A 22,327-nucleotide genomic window follows, 5' to 3' on the forward strand; every position below is an offset into this window, starting at 1 on the left:
TTTCTTTGTTATTATTCTTTTCCGCAAACAACCACATTTTTGAGGCACTAAACATGAACGAAAACTCACCAAACTTTACACGCAGATCGGGCCTGGCGAAAAATTTGATATTTTAAAGTCGCCATACATGATAACAGAAAAATGGCTCTGTAGCGCCACCTACATAGGTTTAACGGATCCCTGTCCCGCTACGATTGTCCTATGGCTACGAAAATTGTGTGGCACCTGTAGCACATCCAGATGAACAAAAACCTCTTTGATATGTGTACCCTAAAATAGACAGGAAGTGAGGTATGAGTATTTGAATGTCCAATTTTGGCCCATTTTTGCACATTTACAGGGGTCATACTTTTGCCCGCTTCTCCTACACGGTTAACCCGATTGACTTCAAACTTGGGATGTACCATCTCAAGACCTCGGACAACACCATGGTAAAAAATCTAAAGTTTTTGACATACTATATGACGGTGGCGGGGCATCAAATTTACAGTTTCAAAATTCTTACTTAACGAAGCATTGCCGGTGGTACGTTTAACCTAGAGCTATGAAAATTGGTACACATATGTAACAGACTATATACAAAAAAGCCTGTTGGTGCCATATGCTAAACCTAACAGGAAGTCCGCCAGAGGCGAGGCATCAAATTTTGTGTTTCAAAATTCTTATTTAATTAAGCATTCCCGGCTGTACATTTCACCTAGAGTTACCAACATTTGAAGACATATGTAACAGCCCTCAAGGTACAAAAAACTCTTTTTGAACCATATGCTAAACCTAACAGGGCGTCCGCCATTTTGATTTACTTTGGAATGTGTTGCCATTTTTTGGGCCATTTCATAGGGGTCTTATTTTAACGAACTCCTCCTACAGAGTTTATCCGATCATCTTCAAACTTGGTGTGACTCATCTTAAGATGTTGAGGATGAAAAGTTATTGAAAGCTCTTTATTTCGTCGCACGCTGTTGTCGTGGCATGCACTTTTTGCAAAGGAAAAAAATCCTTCTTAATGAAGCATTCCCAGTTGTACGAAGCAGCTAGAGCTACAAAAATTTGTAGACATATGTAACAGCCCACAATGTACAAAAAAGTCTCTTGGTGCCATGTGCTAAACCCAACAGGAAGTCCCCCAGGGGCCGGCATCACATTTTGAGCTAGAAAACTCCTCTTTAACGAAGCATTCCCGGTTGTACGCTTCACCTAGCGCTATGATAATTTGCAGGCATACATAAGAGCCCACGATGTACAAAAAAGTCTCTTGGAACCATGTGCTAAACCAAACAGGAAGTCCGCCATTTTGATTTACGATGGGATTTGTTGCCATTTTTTGTGGCCTTTTTCAGGGGTCATATTTTAACGAACTCCTCGTACAAAGTTCATCCGACCGTCTTCAAACTTGGTGTGTTTCATCTTAAGATGTTTAAGATGCAAAGTTATCGAAAGTTTTTTATTTTGTCGCACGCTGCTGCTATAGCGATGCATTGTTTGCCAAGTAAAGTGCTGCTTTGTTTTTTTATCTATACATGTGTGAAAACTCATGAAACTTTGCAAACACATCAGACTTGTCATGAACATGAATTTTTAGAGATTTATTGTGCAATTTGCAATAAATAGCGCCCTCTAGACATTTTTATGAAGTATTTCCGATTGTATGATTCTGCTAGATTTGTGAAAATTAGGACAGACCCCTATCAGCCTAAAACCTACAAAAAAGTATTATGTAGCCATTTGCCAAACCAAAGAGGAAGTCCGCTATTTTGATTTTATTTTGGGAATTATACATCATTTTTGGCCTCTTTCATTAAACTTTGCACAGACAAGGCATGGAAAAAACTAACATTTTAAATGGTCCTTCTTCCATGTAACAGTACCCCAACGTGCCAGTACCCTGACGTGCGAGTAACCCAACGTTGTGCTCAATAGCGCCCTCTATGCATTTTTATGGAGCATTTCCAATTGTATGATTCAAGCGATACACAACTAAAGATGACTTGACCTAGATTTGTGAAAACTGGGAGGCATACCTATTAGCTTAAGACCTACAAAAAGTATTCTGTAGCCGTATGCTAAACCTAAAAGGAAGTCCGCCATTTTGAATTTATTTTGGGAATTGCACACCATCTTTGGCCTTTTGCACTCACAAAGCTTGTCAAAAACATTTTAGATGGTCCTTGTCCGATTTGACAGTACCCCAACGTGCCAGTACCCCGACGTGCAAGTACCCCAACGTGGCCCAGGTTGCGAGGGCCCTTTATAGCTGCTCGCAGCTCTAGTTATTATTCTTCTTCTTCTTCTTTTTCTTTGTTATTATTCTTTTCCGCAAACAACCACATTTTTGAGGCACTAAACATGAACGAAAACTCACCAAACTTTACACGCAGATCGGGTCTGGCGAAAAATTTGATATTTTAAAGTCGCCATACATGATAACAGAAAAATGGCTCTGTAGCGCCACCTACATAGGTTTAACGGATCCCTGTCCCGCTACGATTGTCCTATGGCTACGAAAATTGTGTGGCACCTGTAGCACATCCAGATGAACAAAAACCTCTTTGATATGTGTACCCTAAAATAGACAGGAAGTGAGGTATGAGTATTTGAATGTCCAATTTTGGCCCATTTTTGCACATTTACAGGGGTCATACTTTTGCCCGCTTCTCCTACACGGTTAACCCGATTGACTTCAAACTTGGGCTGTACCATCTCAACACCTGGGACAACATCATGGTAAAAAATCTAAAGTTTTTGACATACTATATGACGGTGGCGGGGCATCAAATTTACAGTTTCAAAATTCTTACTTAACGAAGCATTGCCGGTGGTACGTTTAATCTAGAGCTACGAAAATTGGTACACATATGTAACAGACTATGATCTACAAAAAAGCCTGTTGGTGCCATATGCTAAACCTAACAGGAAGTCCGCCAGAGGCGAGGCATCAAATTTTGTGTTTCAAAATTCTAACTTAATGAAGCATTCCCGGCTGTACATTTCACCTAGAGTTACCAATATTTGAAGACATATGTAACAGCCCTCAAGGTACAAAAAACTCTTTTTGAACCATATGCTAAACCGAACAGGAAGTCCGCCATTTTGATTTACTTTGGAACGTGTTGCCATTTTTTGGGCCATTTCATAGGGGTCTTATTTTAACGAACTCCTCCTACAGAGTTTATCCGATCATCTCCAAACTTGGTGTGATTCATCTTAAGATGTTGAAGATGAAAAGTTATTGAAAGCTTTTTATTTTGTCGCACGCTGTTGCCGTGGCATGCACAGTTTGCAAAGGAAAAAATTACTTCTTAATGAAGCATTCCCAGTTGTACGAAGCAGCTAGAGCTACGAAAATTTGGAGACAAATGTAACAGCCCACGATGTACAAAAAAGTCTCTTGGTGCCATGTGCTAAACCCAACAGGAAGATGCAAATTTATCAAAAGTTTTTTATTTTGTCGCACGCTGCTGCTATAGCGATGCATTGGTTGCCAAGTAAAGTGCTGCTTTTTTTTTTTTTTATCTATACATGTGTGAAAACTCGTGAAACTTTGCACACACATCAGACTTGTCATTAACATGAATTTTTAGAGATTTCTTGTGCAATTTGCAATAAATCGCACCCTCTATACATTTTTTATGGAGCATTTCCGATTGGATGATTCAAGCGCGAAATAACTAAAGATGACTTGACTTGACTTGACCTAGATTTGTGAAAACTCAGAGGCATACCTATTATATTATTATTATTTTTTGTACCTTACAAGATTATCTCTTGTGCCACATTAAACCCCTTTGCAGGCCTGAGCCAAACCACGGTCCATACATTTGATACCACTGCTTTATTTCAATGGTCAAGTACTTCATAACCACACCTACTTATGCTTGTCCTTGCATATATAGTAGACAACAAAGAGCTCTTTCAACAAAAGACATTTCCATCTACAAAGTCATACAAGGTAAGCACTCTATAAATTCTGCAATCACTACACTTCTATTCCTAAATTATCACTTCAAATACCAACAATGGTTAATACAGCTACAAATGTCTTGTATGTTTATGAAGTATGATACTGTATTTATTTCTACTCCTTTGCTTTTCTACAGAACATGAACAAATCACCAAGCAAATTCTCTTTTGATAAAGACCCTCTAATCATCTCCATACGCAAAGATTGCCAACTTTTTTCCGTAAGTATACAATACATAAACTAAACAGGACAACTTTCTCAATCATATACAGTATGCCATACATATATGTATTAAGTTCTCATTTATTAACAGGTTTGTTAAAGGCACCTTTAGTGTGTTTTTCTGTTTGTAATGTTTCTCCACGAGCACGTCTAGCCATTGATATCATGTAGAACACATATGCTAACCTTTTAGAGACAATTGAAGCTTACTTGCACAGTAGCCACTATCTTAACCACTTAATTCACATGTCTACTTGACAACTTATTACATGTAGTGAAATGGTACTTTGTGCGTCTTATGCTTTTTTCTGAACACTGCTTTTCAACTCTTTCCTTAAAACCAATACATGCGGTACTGTTATACTGTATAAATATATATGTCCGTGTGTATATATTTGTATATTCTTTCAAATAAACTCGTTTTGACACACACAGCCATTGAGTAACATGCAACACGACCACAACGTTTTGCACCAACACGTTAGATCTGCTATTTAGAATCATGGAATCTAACATGACTGATTTTCATTGAATGCTTTGTCATTACAGTATGCATGCATTGATCATGCTTTCAGTCGCAACGACTTATACCAGCGCAGCCTTGATCTTCATTCCCAAATGAACCAACTAGTCCATGTGACTCGAGTCAATCGAGCACTTGAAAAACAGATAGACTTCAAAACCAAGCTTGTGAAAGAACTCCAGACTGCATTGGATATAAAGGATGCATGTGATGCATTTGTCCGTGATGGTAAGCTATATGACATGGAAGACACACAAACACTAACACAGCAAGCATCCCCATCCTACACATTGTGTATAATGAATGACATGTTTGACAATGGACATTTTTACATTTTTTTGTTAATGCACGTTCCTTTTTTTCTGTTAGGAATATCTTGAAGGTAACATTGGACTGTTAACTAAAACACTGACTGATTATTGAGCCGCAATTTCTCAATGTATATAATGTGAATACATACTACACTTGATTACTTTCAAATGTGACTGATATCATGTAGCTATGCTGTGATCTTGCCCTCTTTCATCCACTGATAGACACTTCAAAGTTCTTTTTTTTCTGTATCTTCTCAAAATAACTGACATATTCATGGAAAAGATTGTATTTAAATTCTATCATTATTAATTACTATTATTATGTTTATGTCTTTGCCCCTGATTATGATGTTTCTATACCATAGATTTTTAAAAAAAATATTTTTGGACATACTGTGACTTGACCTTTACAATACTAATTTTTACTAAGAAAAAATCAATCACACACCATAATATTTTATACTTATCCTGCATGTATCTGGACACACCATGACAAATTTTACACTTACATAACCATTTATGTACCTGTCGTATCCTTACTTTTATTCATCATTTCATCACACAATCCTAAAACATTGCTTTTTGACCCAGAGGATTCAACTATACCATTTTTGCGTGTCTTATTACTTACTAGCTATATTATTTATTAACGGGCAAAAACTATGAATATAAGATCACCGTCAAATATTACGTCTGTAATATCCATATACAGTGCATTACATAATATGCATTTGTATTAAGACACTACCATGCTAAAAATATGCACACGACTGTTCTGTAAACTACACCTAAGACAACCAAACTTCACAGATCTAACATGATTCTTCATTCTTTTTTGTTCTACAGATGTATCAAATGCTGCCACACAGACAGAAGAAGCCACTGAGGACATGCACGAAGACGATGATCACAATATAACAGGACAGGTTAACCCCCCTGAAGTTTTAGCCCGCAGGTCAAAGCGTCCTAGGACTAATTCATCCATGGAGGTTACATTATCCTAAGACAGACTATGTGCTAACCCAAACTCTTTGACCCCAAGGGATTCATCTGTCCCAGAAAACTTTTACACTAAAGAGTTTATCTGTCCTAGGGCGCTGTTAACCCCAGGTTAAAGTGTTATTTAATCTGTCCTGTTACAACAGCTATACATAAACAGCTGCATTCCTCTCCTGTTCCATCTCTTGCACTTCTTTCATCTCTTTTTCTCCTCTACTTATACCTATGCTTGCTCATGTGCTTTTTTCCCCTTTAGATGATGTCATTGGTTAGCCTGCTTCAAAGCTACATTTTTTCTTGAATAACTGTCACACATTTACTGTTTGCTGGACCCTACAAAACTGTCACAATACTTCACTATGTCATGAATACATATGTGTTGCACAGCGACACCACATTAAGAGTCATCAAAAAGCTTTTTATTTGATCACACACCATCTCTGTGCCATGTAATGTTTTCAAATAAACAGATGCTGGTTTTGAATATCAAACGAGCGACTTTTCATGAAACTTTGCACACACATCAGAAAGTCCACACTTTTGAATTTATTTAGGGAATTGTGCATCATTTTTGGCCTTTTACTGCACCTTTTTACACACAAGGCACGGCAAATGCATTTCTATTTTCCATGGTCCTTGTCTATTTAACAGTACCCCAACGTGCAAGTCCCCCGACTTGCATATACCCCAACGTGGCCCGGGTTGCGAGGGCCCTTTATAGCTGCTCGCAGCTCTAGTTATTCTTCTTCTTCTTCTTCTTTTTCTTTGTTATTATTCTTTTCCGCAAACAACCACATTTTTGAGGCACTAAACATGAACGAAAACTCACCAAACTTTACACGCAGATCGGGTCTGGCGAAAAATTTGATATTTTAAAGTCGCCATACATGATAACAGAAAAATGGCTCTGTAGCGCCACCTACATAGGTTTAACGGATCCCTGTCCCGCTACGATTGTCCTATGGCTACGAAAATTGTGTGGCACCTGTAGCACATCCAGATGAACAAAAACCTCTTTGATATGTGTACCCTAAAATAGACAGGAAGTGAGGTATGAGTATTTGAATGTCCAATTTTGGCCCATTTTTGCACATTTACAGGGGTCATACTTTTGCCCGCTTCTCCTACACGGTTAACCCGATTGACTTCAAACTTGGGCTGTACCATCTCAACACCTGGGACAACATCATGGTAAAAAATCTAAAGTTTTTGACATACTATATGACGGTGGCGGGGCATCAAATTTACAGTTTCAAAATTCTTACTTAACGAAGCATTGCCGGTGGTACGTTTAATCTAGAGCTACGAAAATTGGTACACATATGTAACAGACTATGATCTACAAAAAAGCCTGTTGGTGCCATATGCTAAACCTAACAGGAAGTCCGCCAGAGGCGAGGCATCAAATTTTGTGTTTCAAAATTCTAACTTAATGAAGCATTCCCGGCTGTACATTTCACCTAGAGTTACCAATATTTGAAGACATATGTAACAGCCCTTAAGGTACAAAAAACTTTTTTTGAACCATATGCTAAACCGAACAGGAAGTCCGCCATTTTGATTTACTTTGGAACGTGTTGCCATTTTTTGGGCCATTTCATAGGGGTCTTATTTTAACGAACTCCTCCTACAGAGTTTATCCGATCATCTCCAAACTTGGTGTGATTCATCTTAAGATGTTGAAGATGAAAAGTTATTGAAAGCTTTTTATTTTGTCGCACGCTGTTGCCGTGGCATGCACAGTTTGCAAAGGAAAAAATTCCTTCTTAATGAAGCATTCCCAGTTGTACGAAGCAGCTAGAGCTACGAAAATTTGGAGACAAATGTAACAGCCCACAATGTACAAAAAAGGCTCCTGGTGCCATGTGCTAAACCCAACAGGAAGTCCCGTAGGGGCCGGGCATCACATTTTGAGCTAAAAAACTCCTCTTTAACGAAGCATTCCCGGTTGTACGTTTCACCTAGCGCTATGATAATTTAGAGGCATACATAAGAGCCCACGATGTACAAAAAAGTCTCTTGGAACCATGTGCTAAACCAAACAGGAAGTCCGCCATTTTGATTTATGATGGGATTTGTAGCCTTTTTTTGTGGCCTTTTTTAGGGGTCATATTTTAACTCCTCCTACAAAATTCATCCGACCGTGTTCAAACTTGGTGTGTTTCATCTTAAGATGTTTAAGATGCAAATTTATCGAAAGTTTTTTATTTTGTCGCACGCTGCTGCTATAGCGATGCATTGGTTGCCAAGTAAAGTGCTGCTTTGTTTTTTTTTTATCTATACATGTGTGAAAACTCGTGAAACTTTGCACACACATCAGACTTGTCATTAACATTAATTTTTTAGAGATTTCTTGTGCAATTTGCAATAAATCGCACCCTCTATACATTTTTTATGGAGCATTTCCGATTGGATGATTCAAGCGCGAAATAACTAAAGATGACTTGACTTGACCTAGATTTGTGAAAACTCAGAGGCATACCTATTATATTATTATTATTTTTTGTACCTTACAAGATTATCTCTTGTGCCACATTAAACCCCTTTGCAGGCCTGAGCCAAACCACGGTCCATACATTTGATACCACTGCTTTATTTCAATGGTCAAGTACTTCATAACCACACCTACTTATGCTTGTCCTTGCATATATAGTAGACAACAAAGAGCTCTTTCAACAAAAGACATTTCCATCTACAAAGTCATACAAGGTAAGCACTCTATAAATTCTGCAATCACTACACTTCTATTCCTAAATTATCACTTCAAATACCAACAATGGTTAATACAGCTACAAATTTCTTGTATGTTTATGAAGTATGATACTGTATTTATTTCTACTCCTTTGCTTTTCTACAGAACATGAACAAATCACCAAGCAAATTCTCTTTTGATAAAGACCCTCTAATCATCTCCATACGCAAAGATTGCCAACTTTTTTCCGTAAGTATACAATACATAAACTAAACAGGACAACTTTCTCAATCATATACAGTATGCCATACATATATGTATTAAGTTCTCATTTATTAACAGGTTTGTTAAAGGCACCTTTAGTGTGTTTTTCTGTTTGTAATGTTTCTCCACGAGCACGTCTAGCCATTGATATCATGTAGAACACATATGCTAACCTTTTAGAGACAATTGAAGCTTACTTGCACAGTAGCCACTATCTTAACCACTTAATTCACATGTCTACTTGACAACTTATTACATGTAGTGAAATGGTACTTTGTGCGTCTTATGCTTTTTTCTGAACACTGCTTTTCAACTCTTTCCTTAAAACCAATACATGCGGTACTGTTATACTGTATAAATATATATGTCCGTGTGTATATATTTGTATATTCTTTCAAATAAACTCGTTTTGACACACACAGCCATTGAGTAACATGCAACACGACCACAACGTTTTGCACCAACACGTTACACTTACATAACCATTTATGTACCTGTCGTATCCTTACTTTTATTCATCATTTCATCACACAATCCTAAAACATTGCTTTTTGACCCAGATGATTCAACTATACCATTTTTGCGTGTCTTATTACTTACTAGCTATATTATTTATTAACGGGCAAAAACTATGAATATAAGATCACCGTCAAATATTACGTCTGTAATATCCATATACAGTGCATTACATAATATGCATTTGTATTAAGACACTACCATGCTAAAAATATGCACACGACTGTTCTGTAAACTACACCTAAGACAACCAAACTTCACAGATCTAACATGATTCTTCATTCTTTTTTGTTCTACAGATGTATCAAATGCTGCCACAGAGACAGAAGAAGCCACTGAGGACATGCACGAAGACGATGATCACAATATAACAGGACAGGTTAACCCCCCTGAAGTTTTAGCCCGCAGGTCAAAGCGTCCTAGGACTAATTCATCCATGGAGGTTACATTATCCTAAGACAGACTATGTGCTAACCCAAACTCTTTGACCCCAAGGGATTCATCTGTCCCAGAAAACTTTTACACTAAAGAGTTTATCTGTCCTAGGGCGCTGTTAACCCCAGGTTAAAGTGTTATTTAATCTGTCCTGTTACAACAGCTATACATAAACAGCTGCATTCCTCTCCTGTTCCATCTCTCGCACTTCTTTCATCTCTTTTTCTCCTCTACTTATACCTATGCTTGCTCATGTGCTTTTTTCCCCTTTAGATGATGTCATTGGTTAGCCTGCTTCAAAGCTACATTTTTTCTTGAATAACTGTCACACATTTACTGTTTGCTGGACCCTACAAAACTGTCACAATACTTCACTATGTCATGAATACATATGTGTTGCACAGCGACACCACATTAAGAGTCATCAAAAAGCTTTTTATTTGATCACACACCATCTCTGTGCCATGCAATGTTTTCAAATGAACAGATGCTGGTTTTGAATATCAAACGAGCGACTTTTCATGAAACTTTGCACACACATCAGAAAGTCCACACTTTTGAATTTATTTTGGGAATTGTGCATCATTTTTGGCCTTTTACTGCACCTTTTTACACACAAGGCACGGCAAATGCATTTCTATTTTCCATGGTCCTTGTCTATTTAACAGTACCCCAACGTGCAAGTCCCCCGACTTGCATATACCCCAACGTGGCCCGGGTTGCGAGGGCCCTTTATAGCTGCTCGCAGCTCTAGTTATTCTTCTTCTTCTTCTTCTTTTTCTTTGTTATTATTCTTTTCCGCAAACAACCACATTTTTGAGGCACTAAACATGAACGAAAACTCACCAAACTTTACACACAGATCGGGTCTGGCGAAAAATTTGATATTTTAAAGTCGCCATACATGATAACAGAAAAATGGCTCTGTAGCGCCACCTACATAGGTTTAACGGATCCCTGTCCCGCTACGATTGTCCTATGGCTACGAAAATTGTGTGGCACCTGTAGCACATCCAGATGAACAAAACCTCTTTGATATGTGTACCCTAAAATAGACAGGAAGTGAGGTATGAGTATTTGAATGTCCAATTTTGGCCCATTTTTGCACATTTACAGGGGTCATACTTTTGCCCGCTTCTCCTACACGGTTAACCCGATTGACTTCAAACTTGGGCTGTACCATCTCAACACCTGGGACAACATCATGGTAAAAAATCTAAAGTTTTTGACATACTATATGACGGTGGCGGGGCATCAAATTTACAGTTTCAAAATTCTTACTTAACGAAGCATTGCCGGTGGTACGTTTAATCTAGAGCTACGAAAATTGGTACACATATGTAACAGACTATGATCTACAAAAAAGCCTGTTGGTGCCATATGCTAAACCTAACAGGAAGTCCGCCAGAGGCGAGGCATCAAATTTTGTGTTTCAAAATTCTAACTTAATGAAGCATTCCCGGCTGTACATTTCACCTAGAGTTACCAATATTTGAAGACATATGTAACAGCCCTCAAGGTACAAAAAACTCTTTTTGAACCATATGCTAAACCGAACAGGAAGTCCGCCATTTTGATTTACTTTGGAACGTGTTGCCATTTTTTGGGCCATTTCATAGGGGTCTTATTTTAACGAACTCCTCCTACAGAGTTTATCCGATCATCTCCAAACTTGGTGTGATTCATCTTAAGATGTTGAAGATGAAAAGTTATTGAAAGCTTTTTATTTTGTCGCACGCTGTTGCCGTGGCATGCACAGTTTGCAAAGGAAAAAATTCCTTCTTAATGAAGCATTCCCAGTTGTACGAAGCAGCTAGAGCTACGAAAATTTGGAGACAAATGTAACAGCCCACGATGTACAAAAAAGTCTCTTGGTGCCATGTGCTAAACCCAACAGGAAGTCCCGTAGGGGCCGGGCATCACATTTTGAGCTAAAAAACTCCTCTTTAACGAAGCATTCCCGGTTGTACGTTTCACCTAGCGCTATGATAATTTAGAGGCATACATAAGAGCCCACGATGTACAAAAAAGTCTCTTGGAACCATGTGCTAAACCAAACAGGAAGTCCGCCATTTTGATTTATGATGGGATTTGTAGCCTTTTTTTGTGGCCTTTTTTAGGGGTCATATTTTAACTCCTCCTACAAAATTCATCCGACCGTGTTCAAACTTGGTGTGTTTCATCTTAAGATGTTTAAGATGCAAATTTATCGAAAGTTTTTTATTTTGTCGCACGCTGCTGCTATAGCGATGCATTGGTTGCCAAGTAAAGTGCTGCTTTGTTTTTTTTTTATCTATACATGTGTGAAAACTCGTGAAACTTTGCACACACATCAGACTTGTCATTAACATGAATTTTTAGAGATTTCTTGTGCAATTTGCAATAAATCGCACCCTCTATACATTTTTTATGGAGCATTTCCGATTGGATGATTCAAGCGCGAAATAACTAAAGATGACTTGACTTGACCTAGATTTGTGAAAACTCAGAGGCATACCTATTATATTATTATTATTTTTTGTACCTTACAAGATTATCTCTTGTGCCACATTAAACCCCTTTGCAGGCCTGAGCCAAACCACGGTCCATACATTTGATACCACTGCTTTATTTCAATGGTCAAGTACTTCATAACCACACCTACTTATGCTTGTCCTTGCATATATAGTAGACAACAAAGAGCTCTTTCAACAAAAGACATTTCCATCTACAAAGTCATACAAGGTAAGCACTCTATAAATTCTGCAATCACTACACTTCTATTCCTAAATTATCACTTCAAATACCAACAATGGTTAATACAGCTACAAATTTCTTGTATGTTTATGAAGTATGATACTGTATTTATTTCTACTCCTTTGCTTTTCTACAGAACATGAACAAATCACCAAGCAAATTCTCTTTTGATAAAGACCCTCTAATCATCTCCATACGCAAAGATTGCCAACTTTTTTCCGTAAGTATACAATACATAAACTAAACAGGACAACTTTCTCAATCATATACAGTATGCCATACATATATGTATTAAGTTCTCATTTATTAACAGGTTTGTTAAAGGCACCTTTAGTGTGTTTTTCTGTTTGTAATGTTTCTCCACGAGCACGTCTAGCCATTGATATCATGTAGAACACATATGCTAACCTTTTAGAGACAATTGAAGCTTACTTGCACAGTAGCCACTATCTTAACCACTTAATTCACATGTCTACTTGACAACTTATTACATGTAGTGAAATGGTACTTTGTGCGTCTTATGCTTTTTTCTGAACACTGCTTTTCAACTCTTTCCTTAAAACCAATACATGCGGTACTGTTATACTGTATAAATATATATGTCCGTGTGTATATATTTGTATATTCTTTCAAATAAACTCGTTTTGACACACACAGCCATTGAGTAACATGCAACACGACCACAACGTTTTGCACCAACACGTTACACTTACATAACCATTTATGTACCTGTCGTATCCTTACTTTTATTCATCATTTCATCACACAATCCTAAAACATTGCTTTTTGACCCAGATGATTCAACTATACCATTTTTGCGTGTCTTATTACTTACTAGCTATATTATTTATTAACGGGCAAAAACTATGAATATAAGATCACCGTCAAATATTACGTCTGTAATATCCATATACAGTGCATTACATAATATGCATTTGTATTAAGACACTACCATGCTAAAAATATGCACACGACTGTTCTGTAAACTACACCTAAGACAACCAAACTTCACAGATCTAACATGATTCTTCATTCTTTTTTGTTCTACAGATGTATCAAATGCTGCCACACAGACAGAAGAAGCCACTGAGGACATGCACGAAGACGATGATCACAATATAACAGGACAGGTTAACCCCCCTGAAGTTTTAGCCCGCAGGTCAAAGCGTCCTAGGACTAATTCATCCATGGAGGTTACATTATCCTAAGACAGACTATGTGCTAACCCAAACTCTTTGACCCCAAGGGATTCATCTGTCCCAGAAAACTTTTACACTAAAGAGTTTATCTGTCCTAGGGCGCTGTTAACCCCAGGTTAAAGTGTTATTTAATCTGTCCTGTTACAACAGCTATACATAAACAGCTGCATTCCTCTCCTGTTCCATCTCTCGCACTTCTTTCATCTCTTTTTCTCCTCTACTTATACCTATGCTTGCTCATGTGCTTTTTTCCCCTTTAGATGATGTCATTGGTTAGCCTGCTTCAAAGCTACATTTTTTCTTGAATAACTGTCACACATTTACTGTTTGCTGGACCCTACAAAACTGTCACAATACTTCACTATGTCATGAATACATATGTGTTGCACAGCGACACCACATTAAGAGTCATCAAAAAGCTTTTTATTTGATCACACACCATCTCTGTGCCATGCAATGTTTTCAAATGAACAGATGCTGGTTTTGAATATCAAACGAGCGACTTTTCATGAAACTTTGCACACACATCAGAAAGTCCACACTTTTGAATTTATTTTGGGAATTGTGCATCATTTTTGGCCTTTTACTGCACCTTTTTACACACAAGGCACGGCAAATGCATTTCTATTTTCCATGGTCCTTGTCTATTTAACAGTACCCCAACGTGCAAGTCCCCCGACTTGCATATACCCCAACGTGGCCCGGGTTGCGAGGGCCCTTTATAGCTGCTCGCAGCTCTAGTTTGTTTTTGTTTTTTTAAGCGGCAGGGTGGAGCAGTGGTTTCATCCGTCTGTTTTCTGACGTGTGGGGGCGGGCCTGTGGTTTGCTTGGAAGTGAAAAACAACTCTGAAACAATTTCACTTCTTGTTAATTTGTCTTTGTGTCTTGTCTTCTTCTTCTTCTTTTTTTTTTTTTTTTTTTTTAGTAAAATGTACATTTGCATCGTGAAATGTTTTTTTTTTTTTCACATTTTTTAACTTGCACTTGCACTTCCCAATCATTTCTACATATTTTACAGTTCGACCAACGTCCTCCCCTTTGGTTTAGATCACATGAGCGATGTTCATGTGACTGGTCACGTGAGGTGAGATCTAAATGTCGTTGATGTGCGTCGTCTATTTCACTGACTGACAGGCAGCCGGTGATCTGAACAAACTTCATCTCACCTACCGACGATCTCGCTGCAGGTAATTATTCTGTTTAATCACTGGCTCGTCTTTTAGCTACACAGACTATTTGATTATTTACATGAAGAGCGAAAAATTAGCCGCGAGCTAATCCAGCTAAATCTGGCAATTCACACTTAATCATAAACAAGGCAGCAAAAACAACAAACTGTTTTGTACTTTGAAAAGAGGCGACATAGCTGAATGCTCACATCCAATATAGACAGCAGACGATTGAACAAAATTCAGAATTTAATATAGAAAAATAACTCTTGAGATTCAACAAAAGAGTAAATAAAATCAAGGTTGGACAAAAGCGACTCTTAACGTCAAAACTGTGCAAGAAAAACTGTTCAGACAAGATGCTATAAGTTGTTATTTTTTCCGTGTTGGCTGTCTGTGTTTTTGTTTTTGTTTGTTTGTTTAAGTAAACATATATACCCATCAATGAGGAAATTGATTTGTCTCAAATCTAGTTGACTAGTTGACCTGTAAGGGCAAGATAAAACCTGCAAAACCATAATGTATTAATATGGTACTTCTTGCTCTTTGAGCCGGATCCACAACAAAGAAATACTGTAATGCAATGTCTAACAGTGAATTACCTGCCCTACTTATTTGTACTTCTATTTATTCAAATACACAGCAACTTGACTTAAACAGCTATATCCATTCAGAAGTAATCAGATAAGCACTGTAATCTAAGGAGGTAAAGTCTACTTGAGATTAATGTCTTTATCAGTATGGAGTCTTTCTCATTGGATGGAAACCTCGCTGTGTGGTTTGGTTTCAGTTATGACTCACCGTGTCTGTAATCGGCAATCATTGCAAAACTCTGTTTTCTGAAGTGTGTACATGGAAAATAAATAGTTTCCCCACATATAGGAAGGCAAGTTCACGACCATGCTGCACCTAAGCAAATCCTTTGATGCTTTCACTATATGAGCACTATTTGCGCTTGTGGGTGGTTCACTTCCGTCAGTTGACATTTTCTCCTTAAATGACACAACTTAATGCTCCTACTGGTTTTGTAACAATACTGTAGTGGAACCTTGAAAGTAGAAACAAGTAAAACAAATACCCAGAACAAGGCTAGAACATATATATATATATATATATATATATATATATATATATATATATATATACATACATATACACCAAAATATTACAAATTATCTTATAGTATGACGAGGGCAGTTCTACACTGCTGGATACTACAACTACAGTAGTAAGCATTTTGTTAAATTATCCATCCATTTTCTTGACCGCTTATTCCTCACAAGGGTCGCGGGGGGTGCTGGCGCCTATCTCAGCTGGCTCTGGGCAGTAGGCGGGAGACACCCTGGACTGGTTGCCAACCAATCACAGGGCACACAGAGACGAACAACCATCCACACTCACACGCACACCTAGGGACAATTCGGAGCGCCCAATTAACCTGCCATGCATGTCTTTGGCATGTGGGAGGAGACCGGAGTACCCGGAGAAGACCCACGCGGGCACGGGGAGAACATGCAAACTCCACCCAGGAAGGTCCGAGTCTGGACTCGAACCGGAGACCTCAGAACTGGGAAGCGGACGTGCTAACCACTCGACTACCGTGCCGCCCTTTGTTAAATTAATGAAATACATTCTGGAAGTCTAAACAGAGCATATTAACATTGTTTATGAAGGTCATACTGAGATGACAAAGGGCAAAAAAAAAAAACTATATGTAGGTTTCAGCTGAATTTTCTGTTAGTTTCCAACTTCCCTCTTTACACTTTCATTGATGAGGGAGGAAAAAAAAAAAAGTATTTTTTTTTGTGTAACTTAAAAAAAAGTGGTTGGCTGCCCCTACAAAAAAAGGGACCAATATGGGATTAAAAATATTAAAAAGAAATCTCTGAATAATGATAATCTTCAAGTGCCTCAGATTGTTTGATTGGCCCGCAGACTGCCACTTTCCCATCCTTGTTTGTCAGTGTCTGCTCCTTTCTGAGGATGTTTTAACATCGTTACATCGTTACATGATGTGTCTGTGCCTGTAATGATACTAATGGACCTTGAGTAGCTTTTTAATCCAGCGCACAGGACTCGCTTCACATCATCAGCATCTCTAATGGCGGCTTGTCCTTCAAGCTACAAACTCAAGTGCCCTTCAAAACCACTCTGCTGGCAGAATTTCAGATCAGGTCAAGTGTCCAGTTAGAGTAAAAACAACATTGACAGGACGATGTGTATCACAAAGCATGCAGTTTATAAATACAATGAATTCTTTGAATGCAATGGCTGTTGCTGAAGTGTGCTTGACCACTGAAGGGGACTTTGGCAGGCATGACTGAGGATAATCGGGTGCATACTGCATAGTGGGGGTGTAACGAAAACCAATTTGAATTTGGAAATCAGTTTTGTATTGAACCAAACCCGACCTCACATGGCCTCACAGTCAGAATGTATAAAACGCCAGCAGCGATTCACGCGACGAAACTGCAGGTTATTGCAAATGTAAAGTATTTTTTATGGCTTTTTTGTCATTCTTTCTTTTCTTTTTTTCTTTTTTATGCTGTAGTTTAAGCTAGTTTCCCTTGGGGGTGTAAACCATCAAACACCTGTTTCCGCCTGTGATTAAAAAATAATAATAATAAATTAACTATCAAAAGCCTGTTTCCGCCTGTGATTAAAAAATAATAATAATAAATTAACTATCAAAAGCCTGTTTCCGCCTGTGATTTAAAAAAAATAAAATAAATTAACTATCAAAAGCCTGTTTCCGCCTGTGATTTAAAAAAATAAAAAATAAACTATCAAAAGCCTGTTTCCGCCTGTGATTTAAAAATAAATTAATTAACTATCAAAAAAGCCTGTTTCCACCAGCGAATATTTTTTTTATTTATTTACTTATTTATTTAAAATAATGTCAGAAGCCCGTTTCCGCCTTTGATTTCCCGCCTACCCTGGCAAAACGTAAGAGTTTAAAATAAATAATTAAAAAAAAATTTAAAATAAATAAATAAAAACGATCCAACGCTATAGAGTTGGAAGTGGGTGAGATAAAGCTTATGCAGAAGTATGCAATTAAAATAGACTCATACTGTCAACTTTTTTTTTTGTTTCACTTAGAGGGAAGTTTTCTTTCATACTGCATGCATCGTTAGATTTGTTTGTTGGTCTCTTCAGGCAACATGTGGCGTGCAACCCTCCTCTTCCTGGCTGCCATCTTTTCACTGAGCTTGGCTAAACCCCACGTTCACCCCTTGTCCACTGAGATGGTTGACTACATCAACAAGATCAACACTACCTGGAGGGTGAGTTTTTTTGTTCGTTTGTGTTTCCATCCATGCTGGTTTCATTCCCTCTTTCACTGATGTCTACCTACATTGCTCCTCTGTTGCAGGCTGCTCACAATTTTCATAATGTCGACTACAGTTATGTTAAGCAACTGTGCGGAACGTTTCTCAAGGGACCCAAACTTCCTATCATGTGAGCGTCATTGGAGATGAGGTGGAAATCGTGCAAACTTTTTTTTAAGCCAACCTGAACTTGCTCTTGTGTGCAGGGTTCAGTATGCTGACATTATGTTGTTGCCTAAGAACTTTGACTCCAGGGAGCAGTGGCCCAACTGCCCCACATTGAAGGAGATCAGAGACCAGGGCTCCTGCGGATCCTGCTGGGTGAGCGACCAAAACACTGTCCATCTTATTTCGATTTAGAGTATTTATTGCGCTTTGTAAAAGACGGTAAATTAAATGTACTCCTAACACTGAGTCCTCTCTGTTTCCAGGCATTTGGTGCTGCAGAGGCCATCTCGGACCGCGTGTGCATCCACAGCAACGCCAAGGTCAGCGTCGAGGTATCGGCAGAGGACCTGCTGTCCTGCTGTAAAGGTTGTGGCATGGGGTAAGTATGGAGGACCAAAAATGCCAACATAAAAAAAAATAATAATAAAAGTGAAAATAAAAATGGATATAAAAAAATATAATTAAAAAAATTAAATACAAAAATAAATGTCAATGCAAATATAAACAAATAAAAAAAGAGATTCAAAAAATAAATATAAAAATAAATGTGAAAATAAATATGTAAATAATTCAATTTAAAAAAAAAATGCTCTGCTCTCATTTATTCCATGCTGCAGATGCTGTCAGCATGAACAACGCCATGAAGTATTCAAATGAGGGGGCGGTCCTAACTGTCTTGGGTTGAACTATTCCCCCATTGGTTGATCGGCATGTCAGTCGATGTCGGACTCTGCCCGTTGCAAAGCAAAGGGAGACGTCACACACATGAAAAAAACACTGGACCTTGTTTACAGGAACTTGCGTGAAGTTATCGAGCAACACAAGTTGCAAGTTGTTGTGACAGTGAACAATATAGTCGGCCATTGCTGAAGCTGTCGAGACTTCCTTGTTTGCCAACTTGCTTGGTGTGAATGGGAGAGCACTCAACCATTGAAAGGAAGTTTGCAACGGCGGAGTCCAACCCAAGACACGCTTAGGGTCGCCCCCTCATTTCATGACGCATTTCATGGTGATAGTGTCTAGCAGCATAAAATAAATATGAGAGCAGAGCCTTTTTATTTATTGATTGATATTTAAATCTATTTGTATATTTATTTTTGTATTTATTTCCACATTTTTTATTTTTGTATTTTTACTTTTATTTGTTTATATTTTGTCCTTTGTATTTCCATTTATTTATTTATTTTAGTATTTAATTTTTGAATCATTTTTTTTTTTAGGTTTTTATTTTCACTTTTATTTTGGCATTTTTTGGTCTTCCAAAGGTAAGAAGACAGCGACTGTTTTTTTTTTATTTTTATTTTTTATTTTTATGTGACTCAACAGCGCCACCTGCAGGACTGGCCGGCTGTTAGCATGCAAATGTTGAACAATTAATGTCCAAATGTGACACTTGACTTAAATGGCAGTCAAGCCTGTCTCTAAATTCATTCCAAAATGAAAAAAAATAGACACCTATACATTCTGTATTCTGACATTAGAAGCATCCCTTTAAAAAAAAAGTTTTGGTTTTTAACAACATATTAAAACTGACGTCTTTTAGATGTAACGGCGGCTACCCCTCAGCAGCCTGGGACTTCTGGACCAGTGAGGGACTGGTCTCTGGCGGCCTATATAACTCCCACATCGGTGAGTTTATGCACACAAAATAAACCATGAGGAGAGCGTAAACGTGCGACTTGAGCGCCGTCTTCCTGTACGCAGGCTGCAGGCCGTACACAATCGCGCCGTGTGAGCACCACGTGAACGGTAGCCGCACTCCCTGCACTGGCGAGGGCGGAGAGACACCCAAGTGCGTGTCCAAGTGTGAACCCGGTTACTCGCCCAGCTACATGCAGGACAAGCATTATGGTAAGAGAAACTTAATATGAAAGGAGCTTAATTTGTTTCTTAGGGCCAGTCATCACTAAAGTTGTGCTTCATTTGGATATAGCTAATTATTTTTGTGTGATTCAGGTGAAACGTCTTACAGCGTTTTGTCAGAGGCGGAGCAGATTCAGATGGAAATATACAAGAATGGACCAGTAGAGGGAGCCTTCACTGTGTATGCAGACTTTGTTCTATATAAGTCTGGTAAGTGTACAGTTCTACACTGTAGCGTAAAAATTGTCAAAAGAATTGCTTTCTGAATTTTAGTCTTGTTTGTTAACTCCTGTATTAGTAATGGTTTTGCCTTTTTGTTCTTGTCTGCAGGTGTGTATCAGCATGTGTCTGGGTCAATGCTGGGCGGGCACGCCATCAAGATCCTTGGCTGGGGTGAAGAAGATGGCGTCCCCTACTGGCTGTGTGCCAACTCCTGGAACACTGACTGGGGTGATAATGGTGAGAGAGCACTTCAGTTCATTCCACAAACTCATGGCCTCAAATAGGGATTTTTTATTTATTTATTTTTTTTAACGTATTGCAGCATGATACTGTACATTCTTATATGACTAAGTCTCATGCAGCTGTGGTTCAAACTAAATGAACAAACTATTTTTATAGCATTATCAGTGGTGCTGCACAAAAACAATCTTGTAAACAAATTTAAATGCAAGTAAAGATCTTGTTAAAAGACAAGTAATTTCAGAGAGTGCAACATTGAAGAAGTAGAGCCAATTTCAGGTTAGTGCGGAATATAGACCAACTAGTCTAGTATTGAAATGAACAAATCTCAATTCACAGAAAATACAAGTCGTCGTTGCACTGCCGTCGCTTTCCAAATTGAATGACTAAGCTGCAGACATTACCTGAATGCTCCACATTTGCTATAAATGATTGAAAACCTGCACAATTTAAAGAGACTTGATGCAGGAGCAGTATCGAATGCTCAGCTTTTACAAAGATGATTGATTGTTATCTGTATTTTTGTTCTGCTTTTTCTTTTTTAGGATTCTTTAAAATCTTGCGTGGGTCAAATCACTGTGGCATTGAGTCTGAGGTTGTGGCGGGTATCCCCAAGTAGATTCAAAGGTAAGATGAAATTGTGAATTGCTTATTTTAAAAATCCAGTAACTCTGAATTGAAGTCTATTGAGTCTATTTTCTTTGTGTAGGTTTTTGAGTGTCCACATTCAACATGTACTCAGTAGAGGGCGACATACTCGGCTGCACTGAAATGCCCACTGTGTTATTTTTTTTCTTCTTCTTCTTCTTAGTTTTTATTCAGCACAAGTCAAGCCAGCGGATCAGCCTTTTAACAATAGCCACAAAAGATTGACGAGTGACCGTTTTTATTTTTAGGGCGATCTATATAGAATGTTTGCAAACACTGTATGTGCCTGAACACAATGTGTTCTTTTTTTTTTTTTTGTTTAATTGTCAAAGATCTGCATGCGACTTTGTATTTGTTCATTTCTGACTTCTCCAGTCTACAAATTTGATGGGATAACGTCATAATCTTGAATGTGTCAAATGTTTTATCATTACAGCTTTTATATTGTCATTTTATTTTTCAATGTCACTCTAAACTGAGCAATGTGTATTTTATTTTATTAAGGATGGAGTTTTAAAGTTAGTTTTAATCACCTGCCTGCAGTGAACAAAGTATTGTCATACAATTGTTAACTGGTGTCTGAAATAAATTTTTAGTTTGGTTCTCATTGTGAGTTTGTGGTTCCTGTAATATTTATACAAATGTAACTGATGCGAAGGAAGGAGATTTAATACAAAGTCATGTTTTCTGTTGAAATGCTATCCATGCGATTTGGTCATCGTTTGAAACTCTTTATGACGACATCCTTTCTTTTAAAACTAAGAGGTGTTAAACGTGAACATTGGTTGCACTACGCTACAGAACACTTAACGGCAGAAAATGGA

General features: G+C 38.0%; 1 protein-coding gene and 1 long non-coding RNA gene across 4 annotated transcripts; both read left to right on the top strand.

Annotated features, from left to right (window-relative positions):
• Positions 1-3,278: 3,278 nt before the first annotated feature.
• LOC144017147 (uncharacterized) lies at positions 3,279-6,510 on the top strand. The gene is made up of 3 exons (XR_013283116.1): positions 3,279-4,181; positions 4,733-4,934; positions 5,867-6,510. It is a non-coding gene; the product is annotated as an uncharacterized LOC144017147 (long non-coding RNA).
• A 6,291-nt stretch (positions 6,511-12,801) lies between these two features.
• Positions 12,802-22,110, top strand: ctsba (cathepsin Ba). Of its 3 annotated transcripts, XM_077519923.1 has the most exons (13): positions 12,802-12,882; positions 13,713-13,792; positions 14,880-15,048; positions 18,190-18,317; positions 18,407-18,492; positions 18,569-18,683; positions 18,794-18,909; positions 20,074-20,159; positions 20,235-20,381; positions 20,487-20,603; positions 20,724-20,852; positions 21,401-21,482; positions 21,565-22,110. In XM_077519923.1, exons 4-12 carry the CDS (start codon positions 18,195-18,197, stop codon positions 21,472-21,474), a joined length of 993 nt encoding a protein of 330 aa, XP_077376049.1. In that variant the 5' UTR covers positions 12,802-12,882; positions 13,713-13,792; positions 14,880-15,048; positions 18,190-18,194; the 3' UTR covers positions 21,475-21,482; positions 21,565-22,110. The 3 variants fall into 3 exon arrangements, with proteins under 3 accessions (XP_077376049.1, XP_077376050.1, XP_077376048.1); XM_077519924.1 differs by lacking the exons at positions 12,802-12,882; positions 13,713-13,792 and having other exon boundaries at positions 14,083-14,945; XM_077519922.1 differs by lacking the exons at positions 12,802-12,882; positions 13,713-13,792 and having other exon boundaries at positions 14,092-15,048.
• The last annotated feature ends 217 nt before the right edge of the window (positions 22,111-22,327 follow it).

The sequence above is a fragment of the Festucalex cinctus genome, chromosome 4 (genome assembly GCF_051991245.1).
Source record: "Festucalex cinctus isolate MCC-2025b chromosome 4, RoL_Fcin_1.0, whole genome shotgun sequence".
NCBI lineage: Eukaryota > Metazoa > Chordata > Actinopteri > Syngnathiformes > Syngnathidae > Festucalex > Festucalex cinctus.

What these genes read in the sequence shown, in the direction of transcription:
- ctsba (XM_077519923.1), top strand. Translation starts at nt 18,195, where the DNA reads ATGTGGCGTGCAACCCTCCTCTTCCTGGCTGCCATCTTTTCACTGAGC. An exon ending in CATGCAGGACAAGCATTATG is followed by an intron (nt 20,382 to 20,486) that starts GTAAGAGAAACT and finishes TGTGTGATTCAG; the next exon opens with GTGAAACGTCTTACAGCGTT. An exon ending in CACTGACTGGGGTGATAATG is followed by an intron (nt 20,853 to 21,400) that starts GTGAGAGAGCAC and finishes TTTCTTTTTTAG; the next exon opens with GATTCTTTAAAATCTTGCGT.